General features: G+C 55.8%; 1 protein-coding gene across 2 annotated transcripts in view; it reads right to left on the bottom strand.

Annotated features, from left to right (window-relative positions):
- PPM1F (protein phosphatase, Mg2+/Mn2+ dependent 1F) overlaps window positions 1-16,028 on the bottom strand; it is a 33,692-nt gene extending 17,664 nt beyond the window's left edge. Inside the window, exons 1-3 of one of the 2 annotated variants that reach the window (XM_055252342.2) lie at window positions 15,943-16,028; window positions 9,084-9,349; window positions 2,437-2,588 (exon numbers count right to left, since the gene is read on the bottom strand). In XM_055252342.2, the coding sequence (XP_055108317.1) occupies window positions 2,437-2,588; window positions 9,084-9,289 (358 nt within the window). In that variant the 5' untranslated portion in view covers window positions 9,290-9,349; window positions 15,943-16,028. Of the gene's footprint in view, window positions 1-2,392; window positions 2,589-9,083; window positions 9,350-15,942 lie in introns of those variants that run through there. The other variant, XM_063623587.1, reaches the window with a different exon arrangement.
- Window positions 16,029-19,336: the final 3,308 nt, after the last annotated feature.

The following is a 19,336-nucleotide window of genomic DNA, read 5'->3' as shown; positions in this document are numbered from 1 at the left end:
GCAAGCATGGTGAATCAGGGCCAGTCAGCCGAGGGCAGGAGTTGAGTGTCACAGGCCACACCCAAAGAACATGGGGAACTGAGAGAAGGAAAGAGCTCCTGCCTAAAGGCAGAGGCTGTGGAAGAAAAGGAGAAGGGCTGAGGCCAGAGGGGGCCACCGAGGAAGAACCATGAACATCAGGGCTTATGCACGCAGGAGGTCACAGAAAGACAGGTCCTTGGGAATCCATGCGTCAAGGCAGGGGTGGGGGCACCCAGAGCCAGCTGCTGCTGCCATAGCCAACACAGGGGCCTATTCAAGCATTTGGCAAGAACTGGGGACTGGCAACGCTGTGGGTGCAGGAGGGTCCTGAGAACTCATTCGGGCAGGCCCAGCTCAGGGAAGGCAGCTCCACACAAGTTTGGCCAGTGGATCCCCTGCAAACCGCAGGAAACCCCCCTCGTCCTGCCAGTCCTTGCAGCGCTGCCTCCTCTTCTTCTCGTCTGAGGGCCATTGTGCCCAGAAAACTGCCCCTAAATGCCATGGGCTCCTCCTCACCCTCTGGAAACTGGGCTCCTGGTGCTTACCAGGCCTGAGCTCGGGCTGGGGGAGACCCCGGCTGCCGCTGCGGCTCACGGTCTCGCCCCGGGTGCTACTGTATTTCCAACAGCCGCTTAGCCTAGACTCTGCTCAGGCAAAGGCCAGCGGCTGAGGCAGTGCTGCCCGGCCCACGGACTCCCCATGCCAAGGGCTGCAGCCCTGCAACCTCGGGAATCGCTTCTGGATTCTTCTCTGATCCAGTCACCGGGGAGGGGCTGACTGGCAGCCACACAGAGGTTTCAGCCACTCGCTGCCCTTCAGTGGCAATTCTTACAATACGATCCCCACTCTGATGCAATTTTGTAAGAATGGCTTGGAGTCCAAAAACTTGACTACATTCTACTTCTGTGACAGGGAGAGCATGATCAAGGCCGCTAGGCAGGACTGCATGCGAGGCGCTCTGACAGAGAAGCAGGGGCAGGCGAGACTTCCTTCTGGCTGCGCCCTCCCTCCTTCCCAGGCCTGCAGGAGCCCCGGGCGTAGGACTGGGCTGGTGCCGGCGCGGCAACGCTCCTTCTCACCGGCAGGTGGCGCTGTCTCCCGCGTGGACGGACAGAGACCCATCAGGCGGGGCGGGGCGGGGCTGGGCGGTGGCGGCGCCCCCTTGGTGGGCCGCAGAGCGGAGAAGCAGCAGCTGCCACCGGCCAGCCGGAAGCCTGCTGGCTCGGCGGAGAACAATGGCCGCCTGTCACTGTGGACAGCTGTCTCCCAGGCTAAGGCAAGACTGCGCTCCCAGGGAATGCGGGCAGGGAGCCAGGGCGGAGGGCAGGGGACGAGAGCGAGGAGCAGAGCGCGGGCACCGACTGATGCTTGGCGGCCTCGGGTATTCGCTTTCTCTCTCTTCTCCCACCTTGTTCCTTTTCCCCGGATGCACGCATGCACTAGTAATGCCGAATTTAGAACAACAGGGAAAGGAAAGGAAATGGCAAAGGAAGGGAAAGGAAATGGCAGACAGGAAATGGCAAGGAAGGGAAAATCCACTGCGACTCTGCTGCCTGCTGGCCTGTCCAGGGACAAGTTTTCAGCTGGGTGGGACGTTGCTACCCCCTTGTGGCACCCCTGCTGCAGCCTGCGATTCTTACTCCCTGTATTTCTGCTCCAACATCAACCAACACTTTGGCGAAACATAATAAAATGAAATTACTAGGAGAATGAAAGAAAGTCACATGAAATAAAAGCCCTGCTTTTTAATGATTATATCCTCTGTGCAATGGCTCTGCAGCCCTCTCCATTTATGGGTTCCCCTGGCCAAACTATGCTTATGGCTGTCCCAGGAGCAGGCTGACAGACAAGCTTCCACCAGCATCTAACCATGGGGCTCACGGACACCATAGAGCGTCTCCACCCAACAGAATCCTGACTTGGGGGAGCTGAGGCAGGGGGCCCAAGCGTTGAGGGGACCATGCTGCTGCCCCGAGACCTGCTGGTATGCCACCTGGCCGACCCTGACTTCGCCTGCCTGGGCGCATGTTAACTGAGTTACAACACTGAGGGCACCTGAACCTGGCTGCATGACCAGAGATCGATCACCTGTGAGATCCTCTGTGAAACGGGATAAGCATCTTTAATTTCCTGGGCTGTTCTGGAACTTTAGTCAGACAGGACACAGGAGGGTATCTGCACCACCCACCCCTGCCTCGTGGGCTGACTGGGAACCATGTGACCTGTGGAGGGCTGTGACCGCCACCCTCCACCTCGCTGGGGCCCCAAGCCTTCTCTGCTCCTTGATTCTGCTGCCGTTGTGAGCGAGGGCCCCAGCACCCTTAGGGACCCCAATCAGTGGGCTTCCCACGATGTCCTCACCCTTTGTTACCTGCTAAGCAGCCCTGGGGCCACCTCAGAAGAAACAGAACTCACAGGTCACAGGGGCCTTTTCCTCCTCGTCGTCATCCTCCTCCTCCTCCTCTTCCTCCTCACTGGGCAACTTCCTGAATTCGGAAAGGTCTGTCTGTAGTAGCTGTGAAACTGCTTCATGGGCCAGAGCAGCGGCAAGTGGTGGCGGGGCCTTCCTAGGGATGAGGAGGGGGAAGTGAGGGGCAGCCCCCAGCAGGAGACCACACCTAGCACCCCTTCCCCGACCGTCAGCCCACATGCTGAGGGGTCATGGCCAGCAGGGCGGCCCCTGTCCTCAGGGAGCTGGGACAGGAAGGTCACACGACAGCAGAGGCAGACGCGCAACCATCTGGTGGGGAGCTGGACCATACCTGGGCCTGGGGCTAGTGGGGAGGGGGCTGTTGATAGGCAAGTAAACTGCCTGACATCCATGCTGATGACCGCTCCTGGCCACAGGAGGGCAGAGGAATCACCCATGCCAGCTGGGGACCGCGGGGGGTGGGGAGTGTTCTGGGTTGAATTGTGTCCCCCCCAAATTCATACACTGAGGCCCTAACCCCCAGTACCTCAGAATGGAGCTCATTTGGAAGCAGGGTCATTACAGGTGGAATTAGTTAAGATGACGTCATGCTGGAGCAGGCCCGCCCCTACTCCAGTGACTGATGTCTCTATAAAAAAGGGGAAATTTGGGCCGGTGGCTCACATCTGTAATCCCAGTACTTTGGGAGGCTAAGGTGGGTAGATCATGAGGCCAGGAGTTTGAGACCAGCCTGGCCAACATGGTAAAACCTCATCTCTACTAAAAATACAAAAATTAGCCGGGTGTGGTGGCACATGCCTGTAGTTCCAGCTACTTAGGAAGCTGAGGCAGAAGAATTGCTTGAACCCAGGAGGTGGAGGTTTCAGTGAGCCAAGATTGTGCCACTGCACTCCAGACTGGGCGACAGAGCGAGAAGCCGTCTCAAAAAAAAAAAAAAAAAAAAAAAAAAGGTTGGGGGAGGAATTTGGACACAGACACACACGCGGGGAGAATGCCATGGGAACATGAGGCAGAGACCTGGGGGATGAGCCTACAAGCCAGGGAATGCCAAGGGTTGCCCACAAACCACCAGAAGGAACCAGTTCTGTCAACATCCTGATCTCAGATGACAGCCTCCAGCACCATGAGGCACACTTCTGTTGTTTAAGCTACTGGGTCTGTGGTCATTTGTACAGCAGCTCCAGGAAGCTGATCCTCGGGTGTGGGACCCACGGGCACGCTCAGCAGAGGAAGTGGCTGTGTGTGGTCCATGAGGTTCCTGGGCAGATGGGGCCATAGGGGCTGCCGGGGTGAGGGGCTGTGGGAACAGGGCAGGCCAAGCTTTATGCTAACAGGGAAGCACGGCCATTGGTCTGTGTTTTATTTTTAGAGACAGGGTCTTGATCTGTCTCCCAGGCTGGAGTGCAGCTGTGCAATCATGGCTCGCTGCAGCCTCAAACCCCTGGGCTCAAGAGATCCTCTCACCTCAGACTCCAGCGTAGTTAGGGCTACAGGCAGTAGTTAGGGCTACAGACATCACCATGTCCAGCTATTTTGTAAATTTTTTGTAGAGGTGGGGTTTCACTATGTTGTCCAGGCTGGTCTTGAACTCCTGCCCTCAAGTGATCCTCCCATCTCAGCCTCCCAAAGCCCTGGGATAATGGCGTGAGCCACCGCACCTGGCCGCCTTTGGTCTGCTTGAAGAGGGACATGGCATGATCAGATGGGGCTTTGAGGCCTCTCTGACCCTGGTGTGGAGGGTGGGCTGGCAAGGAGGGGATGACTGTCTAGAGGAGAGTCCAAGACCTGGGCTGGGCAGGGCCATGGTGACAAACAGGAGCAGACAGTCGGGCAGTATAAATGGAGGAGCAGGGACAGTGTCGAAGTTTCTGTTCTGAGCAACTAGAAGGCTCATGGTACAGTTAATTACCCTGATGGGGATGGAACAGGGTCAGGCAGGGGATGGGCAGTGGGCTCTGTTTCCACAGCGACTTGTGTTCCACGGAGGCCAAGAGGCCTGAGGGCCTGCAAGAACATGGTCTGGGCAGGAGATGGAGCTGCAGAATGAATGAGGATAGGGGGCTGAGTCCCACAGGGCCAGAGCATGGCTAGCAAAGTGGGGATGACCCCAGGGGTGGCCTTCTGGGTGCCACGAAGGAAATGTTTTTTTTTTTTTTTTTTTTTTTTTTTTTGAGACGGAGTCTTGCTCTGTCGCCCAGGCTGGAGTGCAGTGGCGCAATCTCGGCTCACTGCAAGCTCCGCCTCCCGGGTTCACGCCATTCTCCTGCCTCAGCCTCTCCGAGTAGCTGGGACTACAGGCGCCCGCCACCACGCCCGGCTAATTTTTTGTATTTTTTTAGTGGAGACGGGGTTTCACTGTGGTCTCGATCTCCTGACCTCGTGATCCGCCCGCCTCGGCCTCCCAAAGTGCTGGGATTACAAGCGTGAGCCACCGCGCCCGGCCAAGGAAATGTTTTAAGAAGTGAGACTGGGTCACTGCTTTCAACGTCACGGAACAGAGCTGAGCAGTCAAGGAGGCATAGTGGGTAGAAAGGGAGGTCGCAGCAGGCTGAAAGCAAACCAACAGGAGGGTTAGCGTCTTTAGCAGGTAGGCAAGGCAGAAGAGAGCCACGGGACAGATCAGGGAAAGAAACACTGAAGCCACCTGTGGCTGAGAAGGAAGGCAGTGGGGAGGAGTGTCTAAAATTCTGAGCCATCCCTGGCTCTTCTGGGCAGAAGGGGTTGCTCCCTCAGTGGCCCTATGGCCTCTAACATGCATTTTGACCCCTGGAATCTGCCTTCTCACCCAGCAGGGGCCCTGGAAGCTGGGTGACACACATTCACCCCTGTGTGCCTGTCCCTGAGAGTGGGGGTCAGGGGAGAATGCCTGGGGTGGCGAGGTGATTCTGCACTGGGCCGACACTCCCGGCTTTAACTGGAAGGCGAGGACCTTCCAATAGCACAGGCTGACAGGTCTTGTTCCATGAGGGCTGGGCACCCAAGGTATCTACTGATGGTCTGAGGAATCTACCGGGATGGATTCCTGATTTTTTTTTTTTTTTTTTTCTGAGATGGAGTTTCGCTCTAGTTGCCCAGACTGGAGTGCAATGGCGTGATCTCAGCTCACCACAACCTCCACCTCTTGGGTTCAAGTGATTCTCCTGCCTCAGCCTCCCGAGTAGCTGGGATTCCAGGCGTGAGCCACCACGCTCAGCGGATTCCTGATCTTTTTAAATGAAAGCGTGACTCATGGTAGAAGCCTCTGGAACTGCCTTTGAAAAACAGGCAGCCAAGACATGAGAAATTAGTTCCTCTGCCATTTGGGGGTTTCCTGCCAACTGCTGGGTTTTCCTTTTGCAGAGCAGGGAGGAGGGACGCCTGTTTCCCTTGGTCCCAGTGAGGCCAGGCCTCAGCTTCCTGCCCACCCCCCACTGCTGCTGGGGCAGCGAGGCAGTTTCTGGCTGCGGGGACCCAGACAATGCCTGGCCAAGGGCCACCATCGTCCCCTTCCTGGACACAGCTCCTGCCTCATCCCAGGGTCTGGCCTGGGACACACCCTAGAGGCCCTCAGCCCTGAGTCACTGCACCATGCAGATCCACCCTGATTCTGGTCCCTGCAGAGCAGGCTCCTACATAAGGCAAGAAGATGCTCCAGGGACAAGCCAAGGTGTGTGCAAGGCCCAGGCGCCTGAGAAACACGTCTCACCGACCTTGGGGCAGGGGCTGTTATAAGGGGTTTATAGTCTAGTGGCAGAGATGAAAACCACACTCAAATCATTAGTGTATGGTATGCACTGCTCAGGGACTCAAATATGTGACAGGAGGCTACAAACAAGAGGGGAGACAAGGCGTAAATAGCCCCCTGTGGACCAGATGTTCTGACTCCTGGATGGCCTCCAGAGGGATGCCTTTTACGGTCTGTGAAAGAGCTCAGGGACCAAGATGCTCAAAGCCCTTCATGCCCAAGAGCCCCTCCTCAGGCTGGGACACGGGAAGCAGAGCTCGGAGGTGGAACTGGTGACTGTGTATGAGCACGTGAGTGCGTGTGTGTGTGGACAGCCAGGCTCAGTGTAGACAACGTATGAGACTCAGACCCCAAGTGCTGACTACACCTATGCACCTCCACACCTGCGTGTGAAAGATGATGCTAGAAAAGAACAAAACTAACTTAAAAAATAAATCCAATAAGATGGCCGAAACATACAACACCTTCAAATACTCCATTTTAGTCCACCATGTAAGGTGGGTTCCTGGGGGCTGAGGAGGCTCGGGAGCTCTGCGCCCCTCCTGCTCGCACCCATCACTACGTGGTCCACACAGCAGCCGCTCAACAAGTCTGGCTGCTCCCGCATCAAAACCAAAACCCATTGCCCTCCCCTGCGCCCCCAGCACTGACCCCAACTTTGGTTTGGGGCCCTCCTGGCAGGTCACCTGCACTGTCTACTCACTTCTCAGCCCTCCAGGCCCTCCCACCTTGGATCCTTCCCTGGGGCCCTGCTCTGCGCCCTTCTCCCCCTGCCCAGGAACTGAAGGCTGATGTCGTCACCCTGGTGCTGTGGCCTGTCCGTCTTCGGCACCTGTGCCCCATGCAGACCCAGCAAACCCTTGGGCTCTGTCGTTTCCCGGGATGGCTTTTCCATCTGATCCCCAGCTTGGGGCTGGCAGCGCTTGGCTTTGCCCGGTCACCTCAGGCTTGGGCCAAAGTGCACCAACTCTTCTGTCCTGGGCCTGGCTTTTCGCCTCAAGGCAGCGATGGCCCCATGCCACCTCCACGAAGACCCAGTGGCTGCAGAACTCCCTGGTCTGGACTCCCCTGCTCCCTGCAGAGTGCCACCTGCTCCTCTCAAGAAGGCAGAAAGTGAGGCCTTCCCTCACCTCCCGTGCGCAGCACCCCTGCTGGGCCCACTCTGCTCCACCACTGGGGGCTGATTCACTTTGTGCCACATCTCTAAAATATTTCCTCAAAACAAGCCAATAACACCCTTTGCACATGCCATGACCTCATGGAGCGTGGTCACTGGACATTTCCTCCTGAGCTCTAGGCAGCTGTGGGGGATGCTGGGTGGTATGGCCCTTGCATGTGGCTGACACTTAGCAACATTTGTGCCCATGCCGCACAGGGAGAGCACAAGTCACTGACTCTGCTGGGGCCTGGAGTCAAGGAAATAGGTCCTTGGTGGGTGTCAGGAACAGAGTTGATTTGCTGCAAGGGGCAAAGGAAGTGCACAGTTGGGGGATACTGAGGCAGCCACTGAGGATGGAGGCTCTGTCAGAGGGAGCTATGGCTGAGGGCCTGTCATGGCTTCAGGTAATATTTCAGGTGATTTAGGTGATGCTGGATTTGGGTGATGCTGGGACTGGGGACCATGGGCACATCCCCTCAGCAAGGGACTAGGTTCACAGAAACAGCACGTGGCCCACCAGCCCGCTCACCTCCATGAGCTGTCCCCTGTGCCACACAGACAGCCTGACTCCAAGACCCTATCTGAGCAGAGAGGGTTCGAGAAGAGACCTTGTCCTTCACCATCTTTCATGGGACAAATACTTCCCGAATGAATGAATAAATGAAGGGGAGGGCAAGGGTCTTCCAAGGAAGGGACCTCTGAGGTCAGCCTAGGAGACAGCTACGCACTGTCTGCTGGTGGACACCCAACTCTCTATCTTCCCTGAAATCTGCTAAGCTAGTTGTGCTACCTCTCTGTGCCTCAGCTTCCTCACCTGTGGAAGGGGGACGGTGCCAGCTACCTCTCAGATCGTGGTGGCCGGGGTGCCATGTGGCCCCGCCCCTCCTTGACTGTAAGGCCTCACATCAGCCTCTTCATCTACCCACCTCTGCCTCCTCGTCCATCACACGGATCGGAAACAGGACGTACTGCTCATCAGCTGCTATGCATTACATTGTGTTCCCTAAAAGGTATGTTGAAGCCCCAGCCCCCTGTGGCTCAGAATATGATCTTATTTGGAGTTAAAGTCTTTGCAAATGTAATTAGTTATGTTCATATGAGGTCACATTGGCTGGAGTGGCTCATGCCTGTAACCCTGGCATTTAGGGAGGCAAAAACGTGAGGATCCATGGAGCCCAGAAATTCGAGACCAGCCTGGGCAACATAGCGAGACCCTGTTCTCCACGAAAATAAAAATAAATAAAGATGAGGTCACACTGTAGGAGGGCAGCCCCTGGTCCAAAATGCCCATGTCCTTACGAGAGGAGGAGCCACAGACACACAGCAGGCAGGATGGGGAGGTGTGAAGGCACAGACACACACATGGGGAGATGCCGCGTGCAACAAGGCCACCTAGGAGGAATGAGTCTACAAGCCAAGGACCTCCAGGAAGTCAAGGCCAGGCACTAACAGAAAGGCCTGGAGCAGACTCTTCCCTGCGGCCTTTGAGACAGCATGGCGCAGCCACCACCTTGATCTTGGACTCTGGCCTCCGGCCCTGTGAAAGAATGAGCTTCGGCTGCGTTGAGTGCCCAGTGTGTGGTACTTTGCCACAGCAGCCATGGGAGTTCCACACGGTACTGCATAGGGATCTGGGGCTGCAGATCCCCATGTGGGGCTGGACGTGTGGGTTAGCAGCAGCCACATCCCTGGTCGGCCCTGGTGCCGTGCCCTTACTCCCCGTCCCCTTTGGGGGTGCACAGGCCTACCTGCTGCCCAGAAAGCCCATGGCCAGCTCAGCCAGCTCGCCCTCCACCTCCTCCTGGCTGAGCACCGTCCCCGGGGCCTTCCATGGCAGAGGGTCCTCTGGGTTCAGCGGGGCTGGGAAGTCTTGCAGCAGCGTGTCCAGGAAGCCCGGGGTCTCCTCAGCTCCACTGGCCATTTGGCTGCTCTTCTGTGGGGCTCCAGAGGACATGCCCAGAGCATCCCGGGGGCCTGCAGCTGGGCCAGGACAAGAGGGTCTCCAGGCTTCACCCTGGGGAGAAATGTCAGAGTCAGCAGAATCAGGGGGCCACGGCACCAGCAATGCAGGTGCCCGCCTGCAAGCACCATGTGGCAGGTGCATGGCCTCATGGTTCAGGGCCACTAGTAAGTGGAGGGACAACCCTGGCCACTGTCCTGAGTCCAGGTGGGGACTTGTGGGCATCCAGAGATCCGGTCTCAGGAGATGGTGCCAGGAACAGCAGCTGGGTGGACGTTGTCAAGAAGAAGTGACAGAGGAGGAAGACTGTTCCTGGCAGAGGATGGCCAGCGTGGCCAGAGACGAGCAGGACAGGGATGCTGAGGCCAGGCACTGAGGCAGGTGAGGGGGTTCAACCTGATCATGGGTCCCGAGCAGCCAGGAGGGCTCTGAGGTGAGGGAGTGAAGCCACCAGATCTGTGAGCCTGGACGTGGTGACCAGATGGCAGGAGGAACACCTGCTGGGGCTCTAGCGGCGTTCAGAGGAGGAAAGAGAAGGGCCAAGATGCAGGAGGCTGGCCCAGGGCTGTTTTGGAGACAGGCCAGAGTGGGAGCAGGACGGGATCCTCAGAGGCTGCTGGGGCCACCCAAGGGGTGGCCAGGAGAGAAGCAGAGGGTTAATCTGGGACAGACAGGAGGTGCTCTGGGACACCATCGGGCCTATTCAGTGCTCTCTAATAGGAGGAGGGAATTGTGAGTCTAGAACAGCTCAGGCCTGCTAAGCCCTGGCTGCAAGAGGGGCACTGTGGACAGTTCCAGGCGCTGACCCCACTGTGGGGCATGTGGGCTCTTCCTCCCTAAGTCCTTAGGAATGCCCAGAGCTGACCAGTCCTGTGAGTTGCCTCTAACACCCCAGGAGCCAGGACAAGCCCCCATTTCACAGATGAGAATCCCAAGGTTTGGAGAGGGTTACTCCCTCGCCTGAGGTGTCAGGAAGGAAGACAGGGCCAAAGAGGGATCGCGAAGCCTGTGCCTTCACTCCCTCACCTGCTCCTCTCACTGGAAAGAGGCACATGGTGCCTCACAGCCTCCTCCCAGGGTGGCTCTGGCTCCTCTTCTCTCCTAACTCAGAATCTCCACAGTCGCCTCCCCAGCCTGCCTGCCTCGCCTATACCCAAGCAGCTCTCCAGCGCCCCCCTTCCTTGTTCTTTGCATCGCCCCGGGGATTCACCTCCAGGCCCCACACCTGGGCCTCCCTGCCAGCACCCACTCAGCATGGACCCTTTCCTCTCCTGCCCCCTTCCTCTCAGGTGCCTGACCCCTCCAGACCCTCCCACAGCGGGGACTCCACCTTGGGCTTTGTCTACCACTCAGGCTGGGAAACTTTCTCCAGTGAGTCCTCCGCAGTAGCGGATGAGACTGGATCCAGAAAAAAATAAAAAAGAAATCCGACACAGTTACTAAGCCGGGGAGAAAAACTGCGTTCTTCTATGGTGACAAACGGACATGAGACTCTGAGGAACACCCCAAGTTCTAGGGTGGAGAATTTGGGGAACAGTTTCACAGCCCATCACCTTCCTGAGGACTTCCAGGTTCTGAAAACTGAATGAAGGAGGCAAGGAGAATCTTCTAGAATCATCAGTCTTAGAATAGCCACAGACTCTGCCTACAAACTTTGCTAAAAGGGCGGCTGCGGCAGGGGCCTGAGGTGCAGGATGAAGAGAATGGGAAGTAAGAGATGCAGGGAGCTCACAGCCCACAAAAGGGCTGTCCTTATCAGGAATTGCTAACTTGGAACAAGCCTTCTGGAAGTCTACAGATAAAAAACACAAAAGAGAATGGGGGTGGGCAGAGGGAAAGGTCCCAGCACCAAGTTAAATGTCTGATCAATGAGGGATTTGGAATGCAAGGGGTGAAGGGTGGTAAATTAACAAAACACAAAACCCTTCTCTTCTTTTAGAGGCAAAATCGAAAGGTAATTTATTTTAAGTAGACACGTACAAATAATGTAGGAATAGGGGTGCTTGCTACTGAAGGTTCTGGGGATAGACTAAATTCATTGCTATGGTTCACATTTACTCACAAGTAGGAGTAAATTTAATGCAGCCCAGGCTACAGAAGGCAAGCAGGTAAAAGCATAAAGAACATAAAACAACTGGCGAGGTGCTGTGGCTCAGGTGTATATCTCAGCGCTTTGGGAGGGTGAGGCAGGAGGAGTGCTTGAGGCCGGGAGTTCAAGACCAGCCTGGGCAGTGAGACCGCCACCCCCCACCCCCCATCTCTACCAAAAAAGAAAAAAAAAAAAGAACATAAAACAAATAAGGAAAAATCACCCTGAGAGCAGGAGGGACACTGACATTCAAACCACAAAGGGAAGACTGTGAGCTGGAGAAATGAGCAGAGGCTGGGAGCCCTAGTAGGTCAATGAGGAGGCGGCACGGCCTGCCAGCCATGCCCCAGCAGAGCTGTAAGGCATTTGAAGATGGCGTGAATTTCCCAGCAAGCTTGGCTGCCCTCAAGCAGTGAAAGCAGCCAAGGGCCCCTCTTCTGCCTGGGACTGCCCTGGCCCCCTGGAGCTTCTGGGAGAATGTGAACAATGCAGAGCTGCCCCCAGCAACTGCCAGTGCCTGGAGCCTCCGCCCACTCACTTGCAATTCCAAGTGATCTGGAGGCTCTACCATCTCACCACAAAATGTGCTGATGTGAATTTATGATTAGGATCCAAGTGAGAGGATAGCATGCTCCCCCCTAGAGCACACAGAGGGCCCCCCCTGGAGAAACCCCTGCCCACAGTGTAAAGCCCCACTGTCAAGGGCAGAATTCAAGACCCTTCACTTCCACCCCACTTGCTGGTGACGTTTGGGATGCAAGTGCCTCCTTCTTGCCTCCTGACCTTGGGGTACTCTTTCCTGTGCTGGGAGCCCCTCCCCACAATTGGCCTGTTCCCTCAGGAAGGGTGGCACCTCCTGTCTGCACTGCAGACCCTGATTCACTGTGGCCACCTCAATGGTGTCTGTGCCATGTGTACTAAGTGAGGTCTGGGGGTTGTGATGATGTCTGTGTGTGAAGCTCTGTCTGCATCTGTACAGGGGACAGGCTGGCTTACTCTCAGGACCTGTGCCAACTGCCTGCTCTTGTTAGAAAGGCAGGGTGCCCAGGGCCATCTTACTTGCTGGGGACCAAGCACCCTTGTTTCTGCATCACCAACCTAAGGCAAGAGGTGAGGAGAGAAACCAGGACACAACTTTCCCTCCCTGGAACCCAGAAGTCGAAAGGGACAGGAATCATTTCCTTCCTTTTCGCAATAAGCTCCTGAATCTGACGTACACCATGGCGCACCCGGCAGGAAGGAAAAATTCCTCACCCAAGGGAAACCAGAGGCAGCCCTGGGAGTGCCTGGAGGGGCAGGGGACAGTGCTGTGGTTCTTTGAGGGATCAACTGGAGGAGACAGCATCAGGAATGGCATGGAGGCCAGTGGCAAGCCGCAGGGAGGAGGCAGGGCTGGGAGAGCACCAGAGGTGATGGAGCCTGGTGCTGGGCTTTCCTGAGCAGGGCACACCAGTGAAAAACTCCAAATAAGAGGGACGTGTGCATGAGCCTGTGCAAATCACCAAGAGCCTGGGGTGGGCATGGGAGGGACATTGGACTCCTGCAGCCCAGCGCCGCTTGCCTGGACCAGTCTGACCAAATGCGACTGGTAGCTGGGTCTCCTGGATCAGGGCCCCTCTGCACACCAAATGGGTGCTCACCCTCCTAGAACCTTTAAGGTCCCACACAGGTGGGAAATGGCAAAGCGAAGTCATTGGGGGTAGCTGCAGGGGTGTGGCCGACGGTGCTGCCAGCTGCCATCTGCCTCTGCTCTGAGCACTCTTCCTGGGATGGCTTTTAGCCTCCCAACATCCTCTTGTGGTTATCCCCACTTCACACGGCAGGCTGTAGCAGAAGAGCTAAGGAACTTGCCCAGAGTCCCAGGGTGGGGTTCATGCTGGGGAACCTAACTGTGGGCCCTGTGATGACACCTGGGAAGTCATTCTTACTCCTTCTATCCCTGACCTGTCCCTCATGGCCACCAACTCTGGGCTTTGGCTCTCTCATGGCTCCTTCCATTTCTGTGTACCCCCAACCCTAGGGCAGCCCCTCCCCTCCTTGTTTTGTGGTATCCTCCTTCCATTTTGCCTCCCGAGATCTGTCGGATCCTTCCAGGCTTTGCTGAAATCTCCTCATCTTTGGATCCAGCATGCTCTCTTTCATGTCTCTATGGCACTTTTGCCCACATCTGACTTGTAAAAAGTTTTCTTTTTAAATTAAAATATTTATTTTCCTCTAGTGCATTAGTTTCGACTCCTAAGCTTAACAAATGCAGGGTTTAACAACCGCAGTTTTTTAGGGGACATAGAAAAAATACTTGAGTCTTGCTTAACTGCAGAACCAGGGTAATGGAAAAAAACCAGCAATCCTTAGAAAAGGAAACTGCATCACTATAGTGTAACAAAAGCATCATTCATGTTAACTATTTTGTTGTTGTTGTTTTTTGAGACAGAGTCTTGCTCCATCACCCAGGCTGGAGTGCAGTGGCGCAATCTCGGCTCACTGCAACCTCCGCCTCTCAGGTTCAAGTGATACTCCTGCCTAAGCCTCCCTAGTAGCTGGGATTACAGGCACCCACAACTACGCCTGGCTAATTTTCTTGTATTTTTAGTAGAGATGGGGTTTCGCCATGTTGGCCAGGCTGGTCTCGAACTCCTGACCTCAGGTGATCTGCCCGCCTCAGCCTCCCAAAGTGCTGTGATTACAGGTATGAGACACCACGCCTGGCCAACCTTTTTTTTTCTACCAAAGGAGATTCTTATTTCTTTATTCATAACTACTGATAATAGTTAGATGTAAATCCTAGATTTTTTTCCTACATATATAAATTTTTTTATTGTTGTAAAATATACATACTATGTATCCTTTTAATCATTTCTAAGTGTACAGTTCCATGGCATTAAGCACAGTCACACTGCTGTGCAACCACCACTTCTTTCTACAGGCCTGACTTTCCTGATAGACTGTAAGCTCCCTGCAGTCAGGGAGCCCACAATGGCCCTTTGTGTACAGCAGGTGGTAAGTGATGGCAGAGGGAAGAGTGACTGGCGGGTAGCGTGGGCTGAGGAAGCTACACCACTCTGAAGGGTGCAGTGGGCAGCAGCGCCAGGTCTTAAAGTTTGGTTGGCTTCAGGTGGTATCCTTCTTTTTTTTTTTTTGAGAGGGAGTTTCGCTCTTGTTGCCCAGGCTAGAGTGCAATAGTGGGATCTCAGCTCACTGCAACCTTTGCCTCCCAGGTTCAAGCAATTCTCCTGCCTCAGCCTCCTGAGTAGCTAGGATTACAGGCACCTGCCACCACGCGCGGCTAATTTTTGTATTTTTAGTAGAGATGGGGTTTTGCCATGCTGATCTGTAACTCTTGGCCTCAGGTGATATGCCTGCCTCGGCCTCCCAAAGTGCTGGGATTACAGGTATGAGCCACCGCGCCCGGCCTTCAGGCGGTATCTTAGAGGAATTCCACAAATGAACTCGTGTAGAGGTTCATAGCTTTCAGAAATGCATTCGTTTTGTTTACCTCTCACAACTACGCTGAGAAGTACATACTGTCAGGCTACACTGCAGATGAAGAAATAGGTTCTAGGAGGGCAAGCACCCATTTAAGGTCTCCCACAGGTGGAAAGGGCAAAGCGAACTCAATCAAGGTCTCCGGATGCCCGGTGCCTTTGGCACTTCCACCTCGCATGCAGGAGGAAAAGAGTGAAATTTGACAACAGAAGAGACTGGAGATGGCCTCAGAGTGCTGGCCGGCCCCACTTTCTATCCCCCGTGGTGAGAGCTCAGCTGGGCCCAGGGAACTTGTCCCGGGGAATGCCACCACGACATGTGTGACTCTGTCCCGCAGGGTGGAAGGCTTCGAAGGACCCCGCCACCTTGCAGTGGGCCTCACTGTGTGTCAAGCCCTATGCTGAAATCCCTGCAGCCGGAGCCAGTTCTTCCTGTTGCACAGACCGGTTCAGGGGCTTGCCTGACCGAACTCAGGGGCAGTGTGCCCGGCCACTGCGCCTGAGGCTCTGGCTCACAGACCTGTGGCTGAAGCAGCTGCAGCCCGAGCACTTGTGCAGCTGACGCTCGCTTCACAGACGCTTAGGAGGCCGCGGAGCCGGGGGCCATCAGGCAGACTGGGCCCCTGAAGGTGCAGGGACTGGGGGGATATGGGGCAACGTGCCGGCCCAGAGGCTCCTGGGGGGTAGGGAGAGGCCAAATCTCGGAAAATGGGGCGCGTCCCCCTCAGCACCCCATGCTGCCTCATAGCCCTCGGTTCCTACGAGGCCCTCAGCTCGGCCACACCCCCGCCGGCCCCCCAGTTCTGTCCCCTTGGCTCCCCAGCCCCCCAACTCCCAGCCTTGGGTTCCTCAGGTCCGCAGCGGCCCCTCTTGCTCCTCGGCCCCCCGCATTGCACCCCCGCACCCTTTGGGTGCACCCATGTGAGTCTCGTCTCGGCCTCCTTACCTCCCCAGCCCTCTGATTCCACCCCTCCGGTTCCTCGGTCCCATTTCACCCCTGTGCACCTTGGGCGCTCGCCTAACCCTCGTCCCAGCCCCGTCAGCCCTTTAATCCCGTCCCCCCCCGGCCTCCTCACCCCAGGTCTCCGCGGGCCTCAGCTGTCTCCTCGCGGCTCCGCGTCCCGCAAGCTGCTGCCGGTCGGCCCCGCCCACTTCCCGTCCCTGGCCGCCGCGGGCGCCGCGCAGGCGCAGTCGGGCCTCCAGGCTCGCGGGCCGGACCTCTGCTGCCCCCTGGCGGCTACGCGGACCGTGACTGCGGCCCTTTAGTGGTAGGCGAACTGCGGCTCCACCTGGGCTCCGGAGCCGCCCCAGTCAGCAGCCTCTTGCTTCTCTTCTGCAGCTTTGGGTGGAAGGCTGGATGGAGAAAGCAATCCCTAGGTCACAGCGCCCAGAAATTAAGCAACTTGTGCCGTCAGCAGCTGGTACGTGACAGAGCAGGGATGCAAACCCAGACTGCCCACGCAGGCTCATCCGTCGGGGAAGGAGGCACAGTCCCGGGCTCATTATGAGTTATTTGTTTCCACAAACGTTGAGGCTTTTGTTATCTTTCCGTTCTGGAGGTCAGAAGTCCACTTAGTCTCAGTGGGCGAAGATCCAGGGATCGCCAGAATGCGTTCCTTTCTGCGGATTCTAGGGGAGAAACTGTTCCCCTGCCTTTTCCAGCTCCTAAGGGCTCCCCGCATACCTTGGCTCGTGGCCCCTTCCTCCAGCCTCAAAGCCAGCAATGGCCAGTTGAGCCTTTCTCACACTGCCACCTCTGGTTCCGTCCTCTGCTTCCTTCTGCTACTTCTAAAGACCCTCCTGATGCCATTGGGCCCACCCAGATAATCCAGGATCATCTCTCAGTTGCTAATCAGTTGATTAGCAACCTTAACTCCCCTTTGCCCCATAATTTTTTTTTTTTTTTTGACACGGAGTCTCACCCTGTCACCCAGGCTGTACTGCAGTGGCATGACCTCGATTCACTGCAACCTCTGCCTCCCTGGTTCAAGTGATTCTCCTGCCTCAGCCTCCCGAGTAGCTGGGACTACAGGCACACACCACCATGCCTGGCTAATTTTTTTTGTATTTTTAGTAGAGACGGGGTTTCACCATGTTGGTCAGGCTGGTCTCAAACTCCTGACCTCAAATGATCTGCCTGCCTTGGCCTCCCAAAGTGCTGGGATTACAGGCATGAGCCACTATGCTGGGTCTGCCATGTAATCTAACACAGGCACAGGTATAGGACATGAACATCTCTGAAGGGCCATTTTTCTGCCAGCACAGAGGCTCATGAAAATATTCTTTTTCTCTCTTTTTAGAGACAAGCTCCTTCTCTGGTGCCCACACTGGAGTGCAGTGGCATGATCACAGCTCACTGCAACCTCAAATTCCTGGGCTCAAGTGACCCTCCCCTCCTGCTTCAGCCTTCCTAGTGTCTGGGAACACAGGCAAGCACCACCACACCCAGCTGATTAAAAAAAATTTGTAGAGACAGGGTTTCACTATGTTGCCCAGGCTGGTCTTGAACTCTTGAGCTCAAGTGATCCTCCTGCCTCAGCGTCCCCAAGTGCTGGGATTATAGGTGTGAACCATCATACCTGGCCAAAATATTTTACTTTAAAGGCAGAAGAAAGAAACCTTTATGTCAAAGAAAATGTTTTAATATATGATATTAATATATTCATCTTTATACCAATGCAGTTGTAAAGTATAATTTTTTAAATGGAGGTTGGGGCACCAGATCTTATGTGGCTCTGCCCACCTGGCCTTCAGGTCCACAGGCCTGTGTCCTTGCCAGGAATGAATGTCTCTGGGATGCTTCTCTAACAGGAGGAATCTGGAGTGAGACCAGGAACCTGGAGAACTAGCAGCTGGGTGATTGGAAAGGAAACCATCTGGGGTGGGGTTGGGTCTGCAAGGCAGGAGGTGTCTGGGCAGAGAAAGCAGGGCTGGGGCGGAGGGTCCTGCCTCATCCCATTCTCCTGCTCACTCCTTCCGAGATCCCTGTCAGGGCAGTAACCATGAGCAAGGCTTGAGGCTGCTACTTATAAACAGTGGCCCTGGGCACATTCCTTAGCTCACCTGAGCCTCAGTTTCTTGATGAGAAAAAATGGGGACAATAGCAACCAACCTATCTCAGAGGGCTGTTGTGAGACCCTGAGCCACTGTTTCTCAAACTGCCCCTGAGATCACCTACAACAGAATGGCTGTAGGGTGAAGTTTGAGAACCGCAGCACAGGTGAGGTGGTGCGTGGGGCAGGCCCTCCCACATTGTAAAGTGCAGTGTGGTGTGGTAAAAGCTGATATTCCCACAGGCATCCTCAGAGGGGGCCCAATTAGACTCTTGAGCACTGATTCCATTCGAGGTCTGCGGCTTAGAGAGGACGGTAAAGTGAGGCACCACCAGGAGCTTGTCCCTATGGGCTCCAGGCCAAGGATGTGCCTGGAGATGACTCCTGCCTTGTGGTGCTGTCACTGCCTCACTGTCCACATTCCATCACACCTCAGCTCCTGGCTTCCACCCTGCTGAAAGGAATCTTTCAATATCACCCACCCAGCCACAGACGCTTCTCTGCTTCTCTGGCAAGGCTGCACCCCTGGCTAGGTGGGCAGGGCCAGGGGCTCCTTGAGCCAGTCTGCAGCCACTGACCTCTCCAGCCTCCAGGGCGGAGGTACAGTCCCATGGAGCGTGGCTGATCTGAAGGCAGTTCTGGCCTAAAAGGGGTCTTGTCCTTTCCTTGTCCTCCTTGCCCCCAAGGCCAGGTTGGCAGCAGTAGCAGCGGGGTTGGATGCTACTGGATGGGAGGTGAATGGACTTGGAGTGCAGAATCAAGCTGCGGAAGCCAAGGGCCTTGAACGAGGGTCACGCGCAAGGGACAATTGCAGAGGAAAATAAAGGAACACTTTGTGATTAGCCCTGCCTGTGGCTGAAATCGCAGTGCAGAAGCATAGTAAGGAAGGACTGGGTGGTCTGGGTTTAAGACCTAGGAACCGTCTCCACTCCTCCAAGCCTGAATTAGCCCTATAACCTAAGGGTCCTGGAGGTCTTGAAACCTTCTGCGGAGAAGGCTCCAGGTCCACTGGGCCCTGTGGGTGGAAGAGCAGAGTCACAGCCCTGTACTGGGGATCTAACAGGTGTGGTCTTGCTAGGGCCCCAGAATGGGACCAGAGTGGGTGGGAGGGGGCAGAAGCTCTGAGAGCACCCCCTCCTTCCTGAAGCCTGTACTTCTGAGACACATCCCAGGACCCTCTATGTGGTTCCCCACGTCTGTGTATTTTCACTCAGCTTCAAGTAGCTCTCCAAACTGTGTTCCAGGGAACCCCCGTGTTAACCTGTGAGGGTCTCCAGGAAGGGGGTCCAGGTGGGGTATGCTGGGTGGGCTCCAGGTTTCCTTACAGGAGCTGTCATATACGTCCTGGTGTGGCCTGGGAATCTACTACTGAGTTGGGGGGTGGGGGCGGGTCTGAGTCCAAAACATTCCTGACGTG

Source organism: Symphalangus syndactylus, chromosome 18, assembly GCF_028878055.3.
Source record: "Symphalangus syndactylus isolate Jambi chromosome 18, NHGRI_mSymSyn1-v2.1_pri, whole genome shotgun sequence".
Classification (NCBI taxonomy): domain Eukaryota; kingdom Metazoa; phylum Chordata; class Mammalia; order Primates; family Hylobatidae; genus Symphalangus; species Symphalangus syndactylus.
This window is presented reverse-complemented; position numbering and strand designations above follow the sequence as displayed.